This window comes from Phocoena phocoena, chromosome 8 (assembly GCF_963924675.1).
Source record: "Phocoena phocoena chromosome 8, mPhoPho1.1, whole genome shotgun sequence".
Taxonomy (NCBI): domain Eukaryota; kingdom Metazoa; phylum Chordata; class Mammalia; order Artiodactyla; family Phocoenidae; genus Phocoena; species Phocoena phocoena.
The window spans coordinates 97,464,562-97,478,377 of NC_089226.1; the positions used below are offsets into that span (position 1 = coordinate 97,464,562).

The following is a 13,816-nucleotide window of genomic DNA, read 5'->3' on the forward strand; positions in this document are numbered from 1 at the left end:
TCACGAAAATCATAGCAATAAACTTGGTAAGAATGGTCAATATGAAACTCTGTGTGCCATAAACTCTATTATTAACAGAAATGGTACCTACTTTTATTGTCACAGGCTGGAAAGGTGTAACCTTACTAGTTCCATTATGCTAAATTATTTAAGAACTATGAAGTTTTCCTCCAAGAGTCACACCTTTATTTAATGGTAGTTAAGCACTAAAAAAGAAGGGACCCCTTTTAATAGCAATTTGTAATCAGAAAATTGCCAGAGTTGGAAAACACAAGGAAAGACGATGCTATTAATACATCACATGGTCCAGAAAACGAAACTGCAGACTCAAAGTGATGAGAAAAGTGAAGTGAAAGAATGTGGACACCTTCTTTCTGTTCTGGTTGGATTTCAAAGTGAGGAAGGTGGAAGAAAATTGACAGAAGAGCTGGGCTGGCTCCAGCATGAGTTCTAGGTCTTGAACTAAAATAGTGAGGACAGGAAAAGCTGGTCAGTGTCTTATGAACTGCCACCATGGAAACCACTGCTTTGATCAACAATGCAAATGAACAGCTTTCTGCAACAGGGCCAGTCTTGAGCTACTTCTTATCTTTCAGAAATGGCTACAAGAGGGTTTGACATTTTCAGGCTGTAGGTTATCATCCATTAGTCACTCATGAAAATATATCAAGTGAGGATACATATTTTGTGAAAGTTTTCTCTTGGTTATATATATGTATACAGGTCAAAATATATTTCTCGCTACAGTTGTAAGCCACAAGTTTATGGAGCTGGAAAGGCAAGACATCTTGTGGCCCCTAATTGCATCAAACACTTCACATTGATCGTGGCAGAGATAATGTGAAGAAAGAGTCACATGCCGCAATATCTACCAATAATAGTACCACAGGGAAACTCACACTGTTGTTTAAAATATATAATGTAAATATGGTATTGACATAAAAATTAAATGCTTATGAACAACTCAAGAAAGATCAAAGGGCATATAAGCAAGTACTATACAGATGGTTTCCTTAAAAGATAAATTTTAATATACAGAATAAAATTCAAGAGTTTATTTTTTCACGTCCCCCCGAATTTGTGGCCATGAATGCCTCTGAATCTGAAGAGGAAAGTTTATATTTTGGTCCAGTACGTTATTAGACTGCCTGTATGATCAAGTCCAGCTTGATTATCATAAATCATAGAGGTTAATGGAATTTACTTTGAAAATGTATTACTTTTACAGATGATAAATTTTCAATTTTTTCTTAGCTAAGAGTTTATTCCACTTTAGCCTCAGAACCAGATTCAAGATATCTTCCTTAAAAAAAAAAAAAAGATATCTTCCTTAACAGCTGGTCATCACTTTAGGCTTAATCTAGGCAAATTACTTAATACTTTATTGGAGATCATAAAAAAACTCCACAATAAATAATGAAAAGGGTATGTAAAATCATTAGCCTCTGTTTGCAATACAGAAAATACATGTCAGTTCTGGACCAAAATAATTCCACTGAAATACAAAAAGTGATAGGGAAGAATGAAAGGATTTGCGGTGACTGCTTTTGGTGGTCAGCTACAACGAACCAACAACCATCAGCTGTTTTGGAAAGTGTAGGTGAGTTTTAATTTTCAGATAAAGAATGTCTTCGGTAGTTTAAAAAAATATAAACTCTAAAAAAGCTTGTGAATCATATACAAAAGCAGCTGTCTGAGACCAAGGTTGAAAACCAGAAACTGTGTGTTAGCACCACCAGCAAGCACAGGTCCTGTGACTCATCTGCCCTTCTTTCTTGTGCAGAATGCAGACTTGACTGTTGTACACATCACTTACAGGTATAAAAACCGGCCTGGAGTACAGGTTTCCTGTTGGGTAAAGTCTTAAGCCCTAAGAGGCACCAAGCAGTTACAAAGGCTGGGCAACCATCCAGATCACAAGTTCCGACGATATAATAAATCCCGTGTTGCCTTATCAACTTTTTGCTGGTAGTCCTCCAATTTGTCAAGTATTTTCTGGGACAGCTGTAGGAGAAAAGAAGGGAACCACTGGAGAATAGGTCAAGGACTGAAAAAGACTGAAGTTATCGATCACTGACTTCAGCAACCAGATTCCCCTAATAAAGTTGTTAGCCACTGGGCTTCATTTAACCACCATTCGGTATAGGAGTCTGCTCTGTGACTCCACTGATATAACTGGACTTCTCTGCTATATACAATACTCCAACCCTGTTTCCCTGACGAACTTCTAAATATGCAAATCATACCAGTATTTTTAATAAAAGCTTTATTAGCTCTCTTCCCAGAACCAGAGAGGTTATATCTGATTTAACTAATCATCTCATAAAGGGATTGGGCAGCATGTGAAGGGCAATAAATGGCTTCTGCCCTCTCCTTAATCCTTGAGAACCAGAAAAGCAAGCTTTAAGGTGTAACTGCTAATGCAAGGGCTTATATAAAATGCCGCAGGAGAGGATTTACTCACTGCAATGTTGTGACTGTTGGCACTGTTCTCTCCCAGAGCCTGGAGAAGCTGATCAATGGAAGAGTATGGGAGCCACACCATTGGAGCTGTTGCAGACAGTGGAAACTGGAAAGAAAAATACCTATTATTTGAAGAAAATCTGAAAAGCGGACCATTTCTTCTGGGTAGCTACTTCCACAGGATTCGATAACATGAAATGCTTTACTTGTTTTCACAACAAGAAATTGTGTGTGTATGCACGCATCTGTGCACACACACGTGTGCACACGGTACAGGACTGGAACCCCGCATCTCTTTTCAACTGGGGAACTGGTCCTTTTCTTAGTTAAATCAAATGTATTTTTAAATTCATATCATCTTTTATCTTAAAGTAGGGCTAAGGCTGATTAGGGATAAACACACTCAACAAAACTCTTCTCTAAATTGTCAATGAACGATACTATTTCCAGTCTGAAATTTAGATGTAAATTATCTGAAAAAACTTTGGAAAAGTAAAGTGTGATAATACAGAATTAAAAGGAAACGTGGACACAAGGCTACCTCAATTCCAAAGTACTGATGTCCTTTTCCCAATACAGCATCCACATATTCTGAAACCAAATCCACAGCTTCTTCTAAAAGGTCATAGTTTAAGTAGAGACGGAGCAACTCAGCAGCATCAACCTTCTGTAAAAAGTTAGTGATTAAGAACATTTACCAATTTCCATCTTACCTGGGCATGGACCAAAGGATGTTGAGTGTCTGATTCCCTGGCATTTATACTTTTCATTATAAATAAACAAACACCTTGGTTTACTTATCTTGGGATGAGGGTCAGATTCCCAAGAGCCCAGTTACCTCTGAGCACCTTGTGAGGCCCTTTCTGTTAAGTGCCCTTCCTCACCTGTTCTGTGATCTAAGACACATTTTAATTCTTTCCTAATTCGTTTCCACAGTAGTAAGTCAACAAACCTTCCCAGAAATGCTGAATACCAGAGATAACATAGTCACATTAATTCTCAGAAACATACGAATGACAAATGAGAAAGAAGTTAAAAGAATCATCAACTTTAAATGCTTGAATTACATTTGTATTTAACTCAGGGTGAGAGAAAAGTGATACAGCCTCAGTTTGGAAGGCCTCTCCTAATTATGTCAATTATGCTTTCTATATTCTGATTTGATCACAGTCTTAACTTTTACCATCTTAGCTGCTTTCTCTACTTTCTAACTTAAAAAAATAGGTTAACTTTCTTAAGCTTTATATTCTCTTTTCCTATTGTGCCCAGTGTATTTCAGGTACAGTAGTTCTCAAACAGCATGCATCAAATCAAACCATGACCTTGTTAAAATATAGATCCTGGATCCCAACTCCAAGGTAATTTGATTCTGTAAGTCTGGGATGGAGCCCAGGAATCTATATTTTGAAGAAGCCCACCATCAAAATAATTTAATGCAGGTGGCCCAAGGACCCAATTTTGACAGAAACTGAAACACTGTTGTAGAATGTAGTGGAATAACTGAGGACATGGAAAGGAGACGTGGCCCATGAGCCGCCCTCCCGGCAAACCGGGGGCCTGCGAAGAAGCATTGAGTGCTTTGGGCACTGATCCATGAGATGTCCTCCGTATAATCAGAGTGGTGGGAACGCAAGGAAATGTCCTTGTGCTGCTTCAGTATAATCAGAATAATGGCGGGAACCTTGTGCTGCTTTTGCGCTCAAGGACGAAGCGCGGCACGTTTTCAAGAAAGCCCTTATTGCTTGTATAATCAATAGAAACATATGTTGCTGCTTTGGCATTTCTGGAATGTTAAGAAAATAAGTCTTAAAATGTAAACCTAGATAATGCTTTAATAAAAGCTACCACAGCAGGACAGACGGCGCTGTTTCGCCTGAGCGAGCGGCAGCCCTCTACTGCTGTGCTTCGGCACAGTTCATCTCGTGTGACGGGCTTGCTTTCGGCCCCGTCATAAGATAAACTACAACAGTAGACTGAAAAGAATTCCACTCACTCCTGTGAATCTTTTGAGTAATGAATAGTGAATGCTGTGTTCCATATATACTCATAGTTCTAAATACATACTCATTGTTCAGTGAGCACACAAGCATGCATTAACTTAATCACCAACACGGAGAACTTTAAATCTAAACACCCAGTACTTCACAGGACTGAAGTAAACTGTTTTTAGCTAAGACTGAGAAGCTGTAAGTATATAAGTCGGTATATTTCCATAAATTGTCACTCTATCTTTTCCTTTTTAATCATCTCATGAAGTTATTCAGGATGATAAAGACCAGGTTCTCACTCTCTACAAGTCAAGATACCACTTACCTTATAACTGTTTATAAGCCAGTTAGGCAGAGGCACTCCATGAGACAAGAGCTTGTTGATTACACAGTGGTGATATAAGTTATTCTGGACTTTGTACTTTTCCAGGTAAGTTGATAATAGCCTCCATGCTTCATCTGTAGCACTTGATAAAAGGAGAAAGGACTTTGAGTTCCAGATTCTTAATAGATAATTATAGTACCATTCAAAACATGTATTTACATGGAAAAAATCTTTATAGACACTCACAACAGAACTGATGATACAGCTAAATGACAACTAACATTATTAGGGCCAATGTGACTTAGGGGTGGTACTAGAAACTAGATGACTTGGATTCTTGTATTTCCCAATAACCACATATTAACTCAACTAAACAATTCACTTTACTTGTTTGTTCCAGATTTCTAAAACAAGGAAATTGGCTCAGACCACTATTTCCAAACCTGATCCAGCATTAGAATCATGCAGTAGTTCTGATTTAGAAGATTAGGGTGATATCTTGTAATCTGTACTTTGATAGTAATTCCGGTGTTAATTTAGGGTTTGAAAAATAATGTCAGAAGACTTCAAGACTGTAAAATGCTATAATTCTAAAGTGCTAAGCTGCATAATACAAATTATAAATATGCAATTCAGGAAAGGGAAGTTTACTGAGGGTTAGGGTTGTTAGAGAAGGATTTTGAAGACACTAAAGTACATTCAGGTAGACACTGGGGAAGGATATGGAGGGTAAGCCCTTGCAGGGTTGGATGAAGACTAGGGCTATACCTAGACTCCTTAGTGGTGATGACTGATGAGAGCTGATTGGCTGCTAGCCAGGCCCAGGCTTCTGCTTGGGCTGCCTCTCCTCCAAACTGCAATTTGATGCATCTGCAATGAAAATGGTTCCACACAGAGTAAATTAATTTGCTGAAAAGCACCACATTATTTTGCTACTGAATCTGGAGACGAGATGACAACTTTAGCTCTAGTCTATTACTAAATTCACCCTGGGTACTGGCTCTTCCCTCTCCTCACAGCCACACAACTGGATGACCCACAAGGCCATTAATAAGTGTTGAGATTATCTACTTACAAGAGAAAATTGATGATGAAAAATTCTGATGGTGGGCTTCCCTGGTGGCGCAGTGGTTAAGAATCTGCCTGCCAATGCAGGGGACATGGGTTCGAGCCCTGGTCCGGGAAGATCCCACATGCCGTGGAGCAACTAAGCCCGTGCGCCACAACTACTGAGCCTGCGCTCTAGAGCCTGGAAGCCACAACTACTGAGCCCACGTGCCACAACTACTGAAGCCCGTGCGGCAAGAGCCCATGCTCTGCAACAAGAGAAGCTACCACAATGAGAAGCCTGCTCACCGCAACGAAGAGTAGCCCCTGCTCGCTGCAACTAGAGAGAGAAAGCCCGCATGCAGCAAGGAAAATCCAACGCAGCCAAAAAAAAAAAAATCTGATGGTTTATTTCTAACTCACAAACAACTTGACTAATATTTAGGTATAATGTAACTTTAATAAGAAGTACTTTTTAACAATGTTGGCAGGGGCCACTAGATGTCCTAAAGGATTGAAGAGAACATATGCCTTATCTAAATGGACACCACTATTTAACCCAGGTTATCTACTGTCATGTGGCCCTGTGGGCTCAGGAATGCCAGATCTGATTTCTCAAAAGAAGCTACAAATCAAGATTAAAAAAAAAAATCATTGTGTGTATTACACAAAAACTGTTCTTTAAAGCAGCCTTGTAGGATACCGGCTCGTGTGACTACTGCTTCACACTAAGCAACAGTAGAGTATTTTTGCGTTACAAAATTAAGATTACAGAAAGACAATTGCATACATACTTGAAAGCAAGTCCCTCAAAGACTGGCATTAAGGGAAGCTTAAAAGTCTGGCAGAGTGCTATGGCAGTGTCAAAGAGGCCAGCCTGAACCAAGAGAGTGACCATCTCCTCTGCTGACGAACTTCCTGCGGAAATGGAAAAGAGCTACTTAGTGCACCCAACGGCATATGGAAATGAACTGAACCCAAAGACTGCTTCCTTGATGAATACCTCAGAATAACAATGACATGCTTTAATACCCATCTAGTATACTATGTCCACTGCCTGGCCCTAAAATGTGCTGTTGGTGTTGAATGCCTACCTGCAACCGCGACTGCTGAGGGATCGTGCTGAGCTAGAGTGAGGCGAATGCGAGCCAAGGAACACTCTTTCTCCAGATCTTCTAGTTCCAGGATTTCAATCTGTCTATTTGCTATAAGCCAAAGAAAAACATTTTCAATTCCCAAAGTACAAAGGAAGTGCCTATTAGACTAACTCAACCTGTTAATTCCCACTAAAAATTAAGTAACATTCAGTTTTAATTTCATGAAGGTGGGGAGAAAACAAGGGGTTCAATAAAAGCTAACTTGAAAAATAAAGTAACATCCCAGTCTCACACTACAGCTGAGTCAAATCAAAGGACTCTAATGACAACAGCTACAAATGAGGAGGCACTTGCAAGGCCTTTCACAAATAATTTCAATTAACTCTTACAACTGTGAAACACTGCTATCTCTATCAGTAAGAAAGGAGCATGCTCAAAGTGAGAGGCAGAATGAAAACCAACTGTGCCTGACTCTAGAGCCCAGGCTCTTTAAGGAAGGAAATCATGCCTCCATGGTGATACCAAAGGAGCCTGATAAAAAAAGTCTGGTACTAAGCTGATTTAAAAACAACAAACGCGCGCACACACACACACACACACACACACACACACACACACACATTTTTAAGCATTTTCATTTCCCATACAGGCATACAAAGTTTTCAAAGAGCTACCAGACAACCTTTAGCAGAATATTGAAAACAAACTACCAAGAAGGAACTTTACAATATTTTAATAATATAACTACCACACATATACAATATACTACAATACAATTATACACAGTATTACGACTACTATCCAAAAAATAAATATAAATAATACTACTATAACAATATAATTGCTCTTCAGCAAAGAATCAGCATGAGATCCCTGACTCACTTGGGGCAGCTGTGCATTCTCCATCATGATTCCTCTTAGGGGATGCTCCAGGGCGATCATACTGAAAAGACAAAACAATAGATATAACTGTGAGAAACTAGGGGTTTTTTAAAAAATTAATTTTATTTTTTGGCTGCATCGTGTGGCATGTGGGATCTTAGTTCCCTGACCAGGGACTGAACTCATGCCCCTGTGGTGGAAGCATGGAGTCTTAACCACTGGACCGCTGGGGAAGTCCCTGAAAAATGAGCATTTTATTTTCATATCATTTTTTTTGTGTGTGGGAACTTTTATTCTTTTTTCTATTTTATTCATTAAAAAAAATTTATTTATTTATTTTTGGCTGTGTTGGGTTTTTGTTTCTGTGCGAGGGCTTTTTCCAGTTGCGGCAAGCGGGGGCCACTCTTGTTGTGGAGCACAGGCTCCAGATGTGCAGGCTCAGTAGTTGTGGTTCATGGGCCCAGTTGCTCCACGGTATGTGGGATCTTTCCAGACCAGGGCTCGAACCCGTGTCCCCTGCATTGGCAGGCAGATTCTTAACCACTGTGCCACCGGGGAAGCCCCTCATTTTTAATATATACCCTTTTCTTTTTCCATTAACTATGATCTAGAGCTTTCAGGCTTAAATTCTCTCAACGTAAATTACGTTTATTTCAACTAGCACAGCTCTTCTCACAAAAGTACTGTAACTACTAGACAAAGAAATGGAGTTGTTTGCCAACTTGGCTCACTTAGCTAAAATATATTACTGAGTCCAAGGACACAGATTTGATCTCCATATAAACCACCTGACTTGCCTTGGTTTCAGAGTTACATTCTCTACCCATAACCCTGGGAAAAAGCATAGTACATTCAGGAACTATACAATTCAAGTAGCTGGGAGTATATGACCCCATCAGCATGACAAAAAAAAAAACACCTCACGGTTCGCCTCCCCTAAAATAGTAGCAATAGATTAAATTAACAAAAATGAATGAAATAAAAGCAGCTACCACTTACTGAGCACTTTCTGCAGGCCAGGCACTGTCACTGCTCTAAGCACTCTACATGAATTATCTCATTTAATACCCAAACAATCCTATAAGGTAGACATTATTATCATCATCCCTATTTTATCCAAGAGGCTAACTGGACAGTAAAAGATTAAGTAATTTGCCTGAAATTAGGTTGTCTAACTCCAAAACCCCTCTGTAATACTTATTCCTACAATAATTCTGAACTTGGAAACTAAAGGGGTAGTAACGTATAACAAATGAATTGCTACAAAAATATATTAAGTCCACAAATCTCCCAGTGGAAATTTTAAATGAAATGAAGCAAAATGAGGTAATAGTTTTCAAAGGACCAAACCAGATAAATTAAATGATCCCCCAATTCCAGGATGGAAAGTTTTCATACCACTGCACCAGATGCTGGCTGAACAATCCATGCGTATTCTGGGCGAATAAGGCGTAAACAATTAATAGCAGCCAGATAACAGTTGCCTTGCTTCTCAAGTCCCCGGAGAGTTCGAACCTCTCTGCCAAGACGCATTCCGTACTCAAACATCACTGTGCCAGCTATGAGGCAATAATAGATATTACAATTTCAAAAATGTATCTCTTTAGAGATACACAGAGAGTTTGTCACACTTATCAAACATTAAAATTTAAAACAAAATTGAGTTTAACTTAAAACCACAAAAAATCATGTGCTGGTGAGAATGTGGAAAAATTGGAACCCTTGTGTACTGCTGCAGGGAATGTAAACTGGTATAGGCACTACGGAAAACAGTACGGCAGTTCTTCAAAAAATTAAAAATAGAATTACCTTATAATTCATCAATTCCACTTTTGGGTATATACCACCCCCCCAAAAACAAACAAACAAACTGAAAGCAGAGTCTTGCAGAATTATTTGTACATCCTTGTTTCTAGCAGTATTATTCACAACAGGCAAAAGATGGAAACGTCCAAGTTTCCAGAAAAATGTGATATATCCATACAATGGAATATTATAAATTCTGACACTTGCTACAACATGGATGAACCTTAAAGAGTTTATGCTAAGTGAAATAAGTCTGTCACAAAAGTCAAATACTATATGATTCTGGTAGCCAAATTTATAGACACAGAATAGAATGGTGGTTGCCAGGGGATGGGGGAGGAGGGAATGGGAAGTTGTTGTTTAAGGAGTATAGTTTCCATTTTGCAAGATGAAAATAATTCTGGAGATTGGTTACGCAGTAATGTGAAGGTACTTAGCACCACTAAATACTTAAGAATGGTTAAGATAGTAATGTTTATGTATATGTACTTCACCACCACCACCACCAAAAAAAGAAAATCCCCCAAACATCTAAAATGTTACTTTTGATGTTTAGATACTACGTTCCCAGAGAGTACAGAGAACTAGTCTCAGCCATATTGTCACCTATTCCCCACCCAGGATTTGGGTGCTCTGTCCAAATCATACTCATTTTTTTTTTTTTTTTGGCTACGCCATGTGGCATGTGGAATCTTAGTTCTCCGACTGGGGACTGAACCTGCACCCACTGTATTGGAAGTGTGGAGTTTTAACCACTGGACCACCAGGGAAGTCCCCCAAGATCACAGACTCTTATTTTATTTTATTTTTTTAATAAATTTATTTATTTTTATTTTTGTCTACGTTTGGTCTTTGTTGCCGCGCGCAGGCTTTCTCTAGTTGTGGCAAGCGGGGGCTACTCTTTTTTGCAGTACGTGGGCTTCTCATTGCAGTGGTTTCTCTTGTTGCGGAGCACAGGCTCTAGGCGTGCCGGCTTCAGCAGTCGTGGCACGTGGGCTCAGTAGTTGTGGCTCATGGGCTCTAGAGCGAAGGCTCAGTAGTTGCGGTGCATGGGCTTAGCCACTCCGTGGCATGTGGGATCTTCCCAGACCAGGGCTCGAACCTGTGTCCCCTGCATTGGTGGGTGGATTCTTAACCACTGCTCCACCAGGGAAGTCCCAGACTCTTATTTTTTTTTTTTTTTTTTTTGCTGTACGCGGGCCTCTCACTGTTGTGGCCTCTCCCGTTGCGAAGCACAGGCTCCGGATGTGCAGGCTCAGCGGCCATGGCTCACGGGCCCAGCCGTTCCGCGGCATGTGGGATCTTCCCGGACCGGGGCATGAACCCGTGTCCCCTGCATCAGCAGGTGGACTCTCAACCACTGCACCACCAGGGAAGCCCCCAGACTCTTATTTTTATAATGCTTTAGTTACATAGGTTGAATGAAATATTGAAAAAACATTGTTCTGAGACAGCATGGGACTCCAGAAACTAAATAGATTTAAAAATTCCCTTTCAGTTTCCAAATCAAATCGAACTATTTTTCATCCCAACAAATATTTTGAGTGCCTGCAATATGTAAGACATTTTGTCAGAAAAACAGCCTTGCTCCAGAAAGACCTGAACGTTAATCTAGCTAAACTGGTCTTAATCAGGTTGATGTAATGGATGTTGTCATTGTGAAAGCAGTAATACATCTTGAATCATCTGTTTTTCCTTTCTTGCATTACTCAAAGAATATGCAGGACTTCCCTGGTGGCGCAGTGGTTAAGAATCTGCCTGCCAATGCAGGGGACACGTGTTTGAGCCCTGGTCTGGGAAGATCCACATGCCACAGAGCAACTTATTCCATGAGCCACAACTACTGAGCCTGTGTGACACAACTACTGAAACCCATGCGCCTAGAGCCCGTGCTCCGCAATAAGAGAAGCCACTGCAATGAGAAGCCCATGCACTGCAATGAAGAGTAGCCCCTGCTCGCCACAACTAGAGAAAGCCTGCACAGCAATGAAGACCCAACGCAGCCAAAAATAAATAAATAAATTTATTAAAAAAAAAAAAAACAAAAGGACTATGTAAACATATTTTACCATTAGGAATATTAAGAACATGCCTATGAATTACTTCCATCCACTCTTTCCAATGAAAATGAGTAAGAAACCTAATAAAAAACTCAGTGAAAATGGTATAAAAATGTTTGAGGTTCCAAAGGGTAACCACAATGGTCATCTTGTAAAATATGATCTTAAAACAGATATGTAATCCCTTTATTTTAGCTGACCTGATAATGACTTCATTGTCATCATACAAATCCAAATTTAGAAACGTTCTACAAAAATGACTGGCCTTTCTTCTTCAAATATATCAACGTCATCAAAGGCAAAGTAAGGCTGAAAGAATGCTCCAGATTAAAGGAGACTAAAGAGGACAATTAAATGCAAGATGTGATCCTAGATCAGGGGATGAGGACGGTAGGGGAGAAATGTACTATTAAAAAAAATCATTGGTCTTCCCTGGTGGTGCAGTGGTTAAGAATCTGCTGCCAATGCAGGGGATACGGGGTTGGGCCCTGCCCCGGGAAGGTCCCAGATGCCGTGGAGCAAGTAACCCCATGCACCACAACTACTGAGCCTGCACTCTGAAGCCTGCAAGCCACAACTACGGAGCCCCGCACGCCTAGAGTCTGTGCTCTGCAGCAAGAGAAGCCACGACAATGAGAGGCCCGCACTCGGCAACAAAGAGTAGCCCCTGCTCGTCACAACTAAAGAAAGCCCGCGCACAGCAATGAGGACCCAACACAGCCAAAAATAAATAAATTTAAAAAAAAAAAAACCATTATGTTTGGCCATATTTAAATGTGAATAGCACACAAGATAAGAGCACCACATTTACATTTAATTCACAAAATCAGTTACATGTTCTCAGTTTGATAATTGTATTGAGGTTATATAAGGAAATGTCCTTGAGATGCAAGTATTTATGTACTGAGACATGATGTCCACAACTTACTCTCAAAAGGATCAGCAAAAATAAGAGAAAAGAAAGGCCCAAAGCAAAATGGTACAGGAACTTAAAACCAGCCACAAAAAAAAAAAAAAACAAAAAAAAAACCAGCCACAAGAATTCAAGGTGCCTTTAGTGAAATAACATTTCTTTTAAAATTAGATGGAATGGACTTCCCTGGTGGTCCAGTGGTTAAGAATCCGCCTGCCAATGCAGGGGACACGGGTTTAAGCCCTGGTCCGGTAAGATCCCACATGCCGCAGAGCAACTAAGCCAGTACACCACAACTACTGAGCCTGCACTCTAGAGCCTTTGAGCCACAACTACTGAGCCAGTGTGCCACAACTAATGAAGCCTACATGCCTAGAGCCCATGCTCTGCAGCAAGAGAAGTCACCGCAGTGAGAAGCCTGAACACCACAATGAAGAGTAGCCCCTGCTCACCGCAACTAGAGAAAGCCCGTGGGCAGCAATGAAGACCCAATGCAGCCAAAAAAATAAATAATAATAATAAAAAATAAAATTAGATGGAAGATACACATAGAATGCCATCTAACTAGAAATGCCTCAAGAATGTTCTAGAATGGGAGAAGTGCCTTTTTTTTTGGCCACGCTGAGTGGCTTGTGGGGATCTTAGTTCCCTGACCAGGGATTGAAACCGTGCCCTCGGCAGTGAAAGCGGGGAGTCCTAACCAGTGGACCACCAGGGAATTCACGAGAAGTGCCTATCTTTAGGGCTTACAGGTAATCCACAAAAAGGTGAAGCTAGCCTCGAACTTAAACATAAGTTCCCCAAATGCCTGTAGAGAACACTTGTCCAATGGTAAAAATAAGGTAAAAATGACTAAGTCAAACAGATAATATTTTTTGTAAGACACGATACAACTGATAAGGTTGCCTCCACAAAGACTGCATGCTTCAACTGCTCACCCTTCCGGTAATTGTGACGATAGATGTGGAAGGCATACAGAAGCTCATAGTAATTGTAAGTCATAAGGTCCACAGCTCTCGCACGTGATTCAATTATTCCCACAACCTAAAGGAGGCAATCAGATATCAAAGTTAGTAGCCAGCGTGACAACCACCACAGCTGTGTCCAGTCATCAGTGGATCAATAAAATTACCTCATTATGCAGATTCACATAGGGAAACTCTACGAGATCCTGTAGCTGTGAGCGTTCACAAAGAACTACCACCAGCTGCCGTAAACAATCTAACTGTCTAGAA

At 40.3% G+C, this 13,816-nt stretch overlaps 1 protein-coding gene across 1 annotated transcript in view; it reads right to left on the reverse strand.

Annotated features, from left to right (window-relative positions):
- Positions 1–1,585: 1,585 nt before the first annotated feature.
- NUP160 (nucleoporin 160) overlaps positions 1,586–13,816 on the reverse strand; it is a 51,552-nt gene continuing 39,321 nt past the window's right edge. Inside the window, exons 26-36 of the mRNA XM_065882027.1 lie at positions 13,714–13,810; positions 13,520–13,625; positions 9,201–9,361; positions 7,803–7,863; positions 6,918–7,028; positions 6,618–6,741; positions 5,545–5,646; positions 4,777–4,918; positions 3,005–3,130; positions 2,465–2,569; positions 1,586–2,004 (exon numbers count right to left, since the gene is read on the reverse strand). Of these exons, the coding sequence (XP_065738099.1) occupies positions 1,915–2,004; positions 2,465–2,569; positions 3,005–3,130; positions 4,777–4,918; positions 5,545–5,646; positions 6,618–6,741; positions 6,918–7,028; positions 7,803–7,863; positions 9,201–9,361; positions 13,520–13,625; positions 13,714–13,810 (1,225 nt within the window). The 3' untranslated portion in view covers positions 1,586–1,914. The remainder of the gene's footprint in view (positions 2,005–2,464; positions 2,570–3,004; positions 3,131–4,776; positions 4,919–5,544; positions 5,647–6,617; positions 6,742–6,917; positions 7,029–7,802; positions 7,864–9,200; positions 9,362–13,519; positions 13,626–13,713; positions 13,811–13,816) is intronic.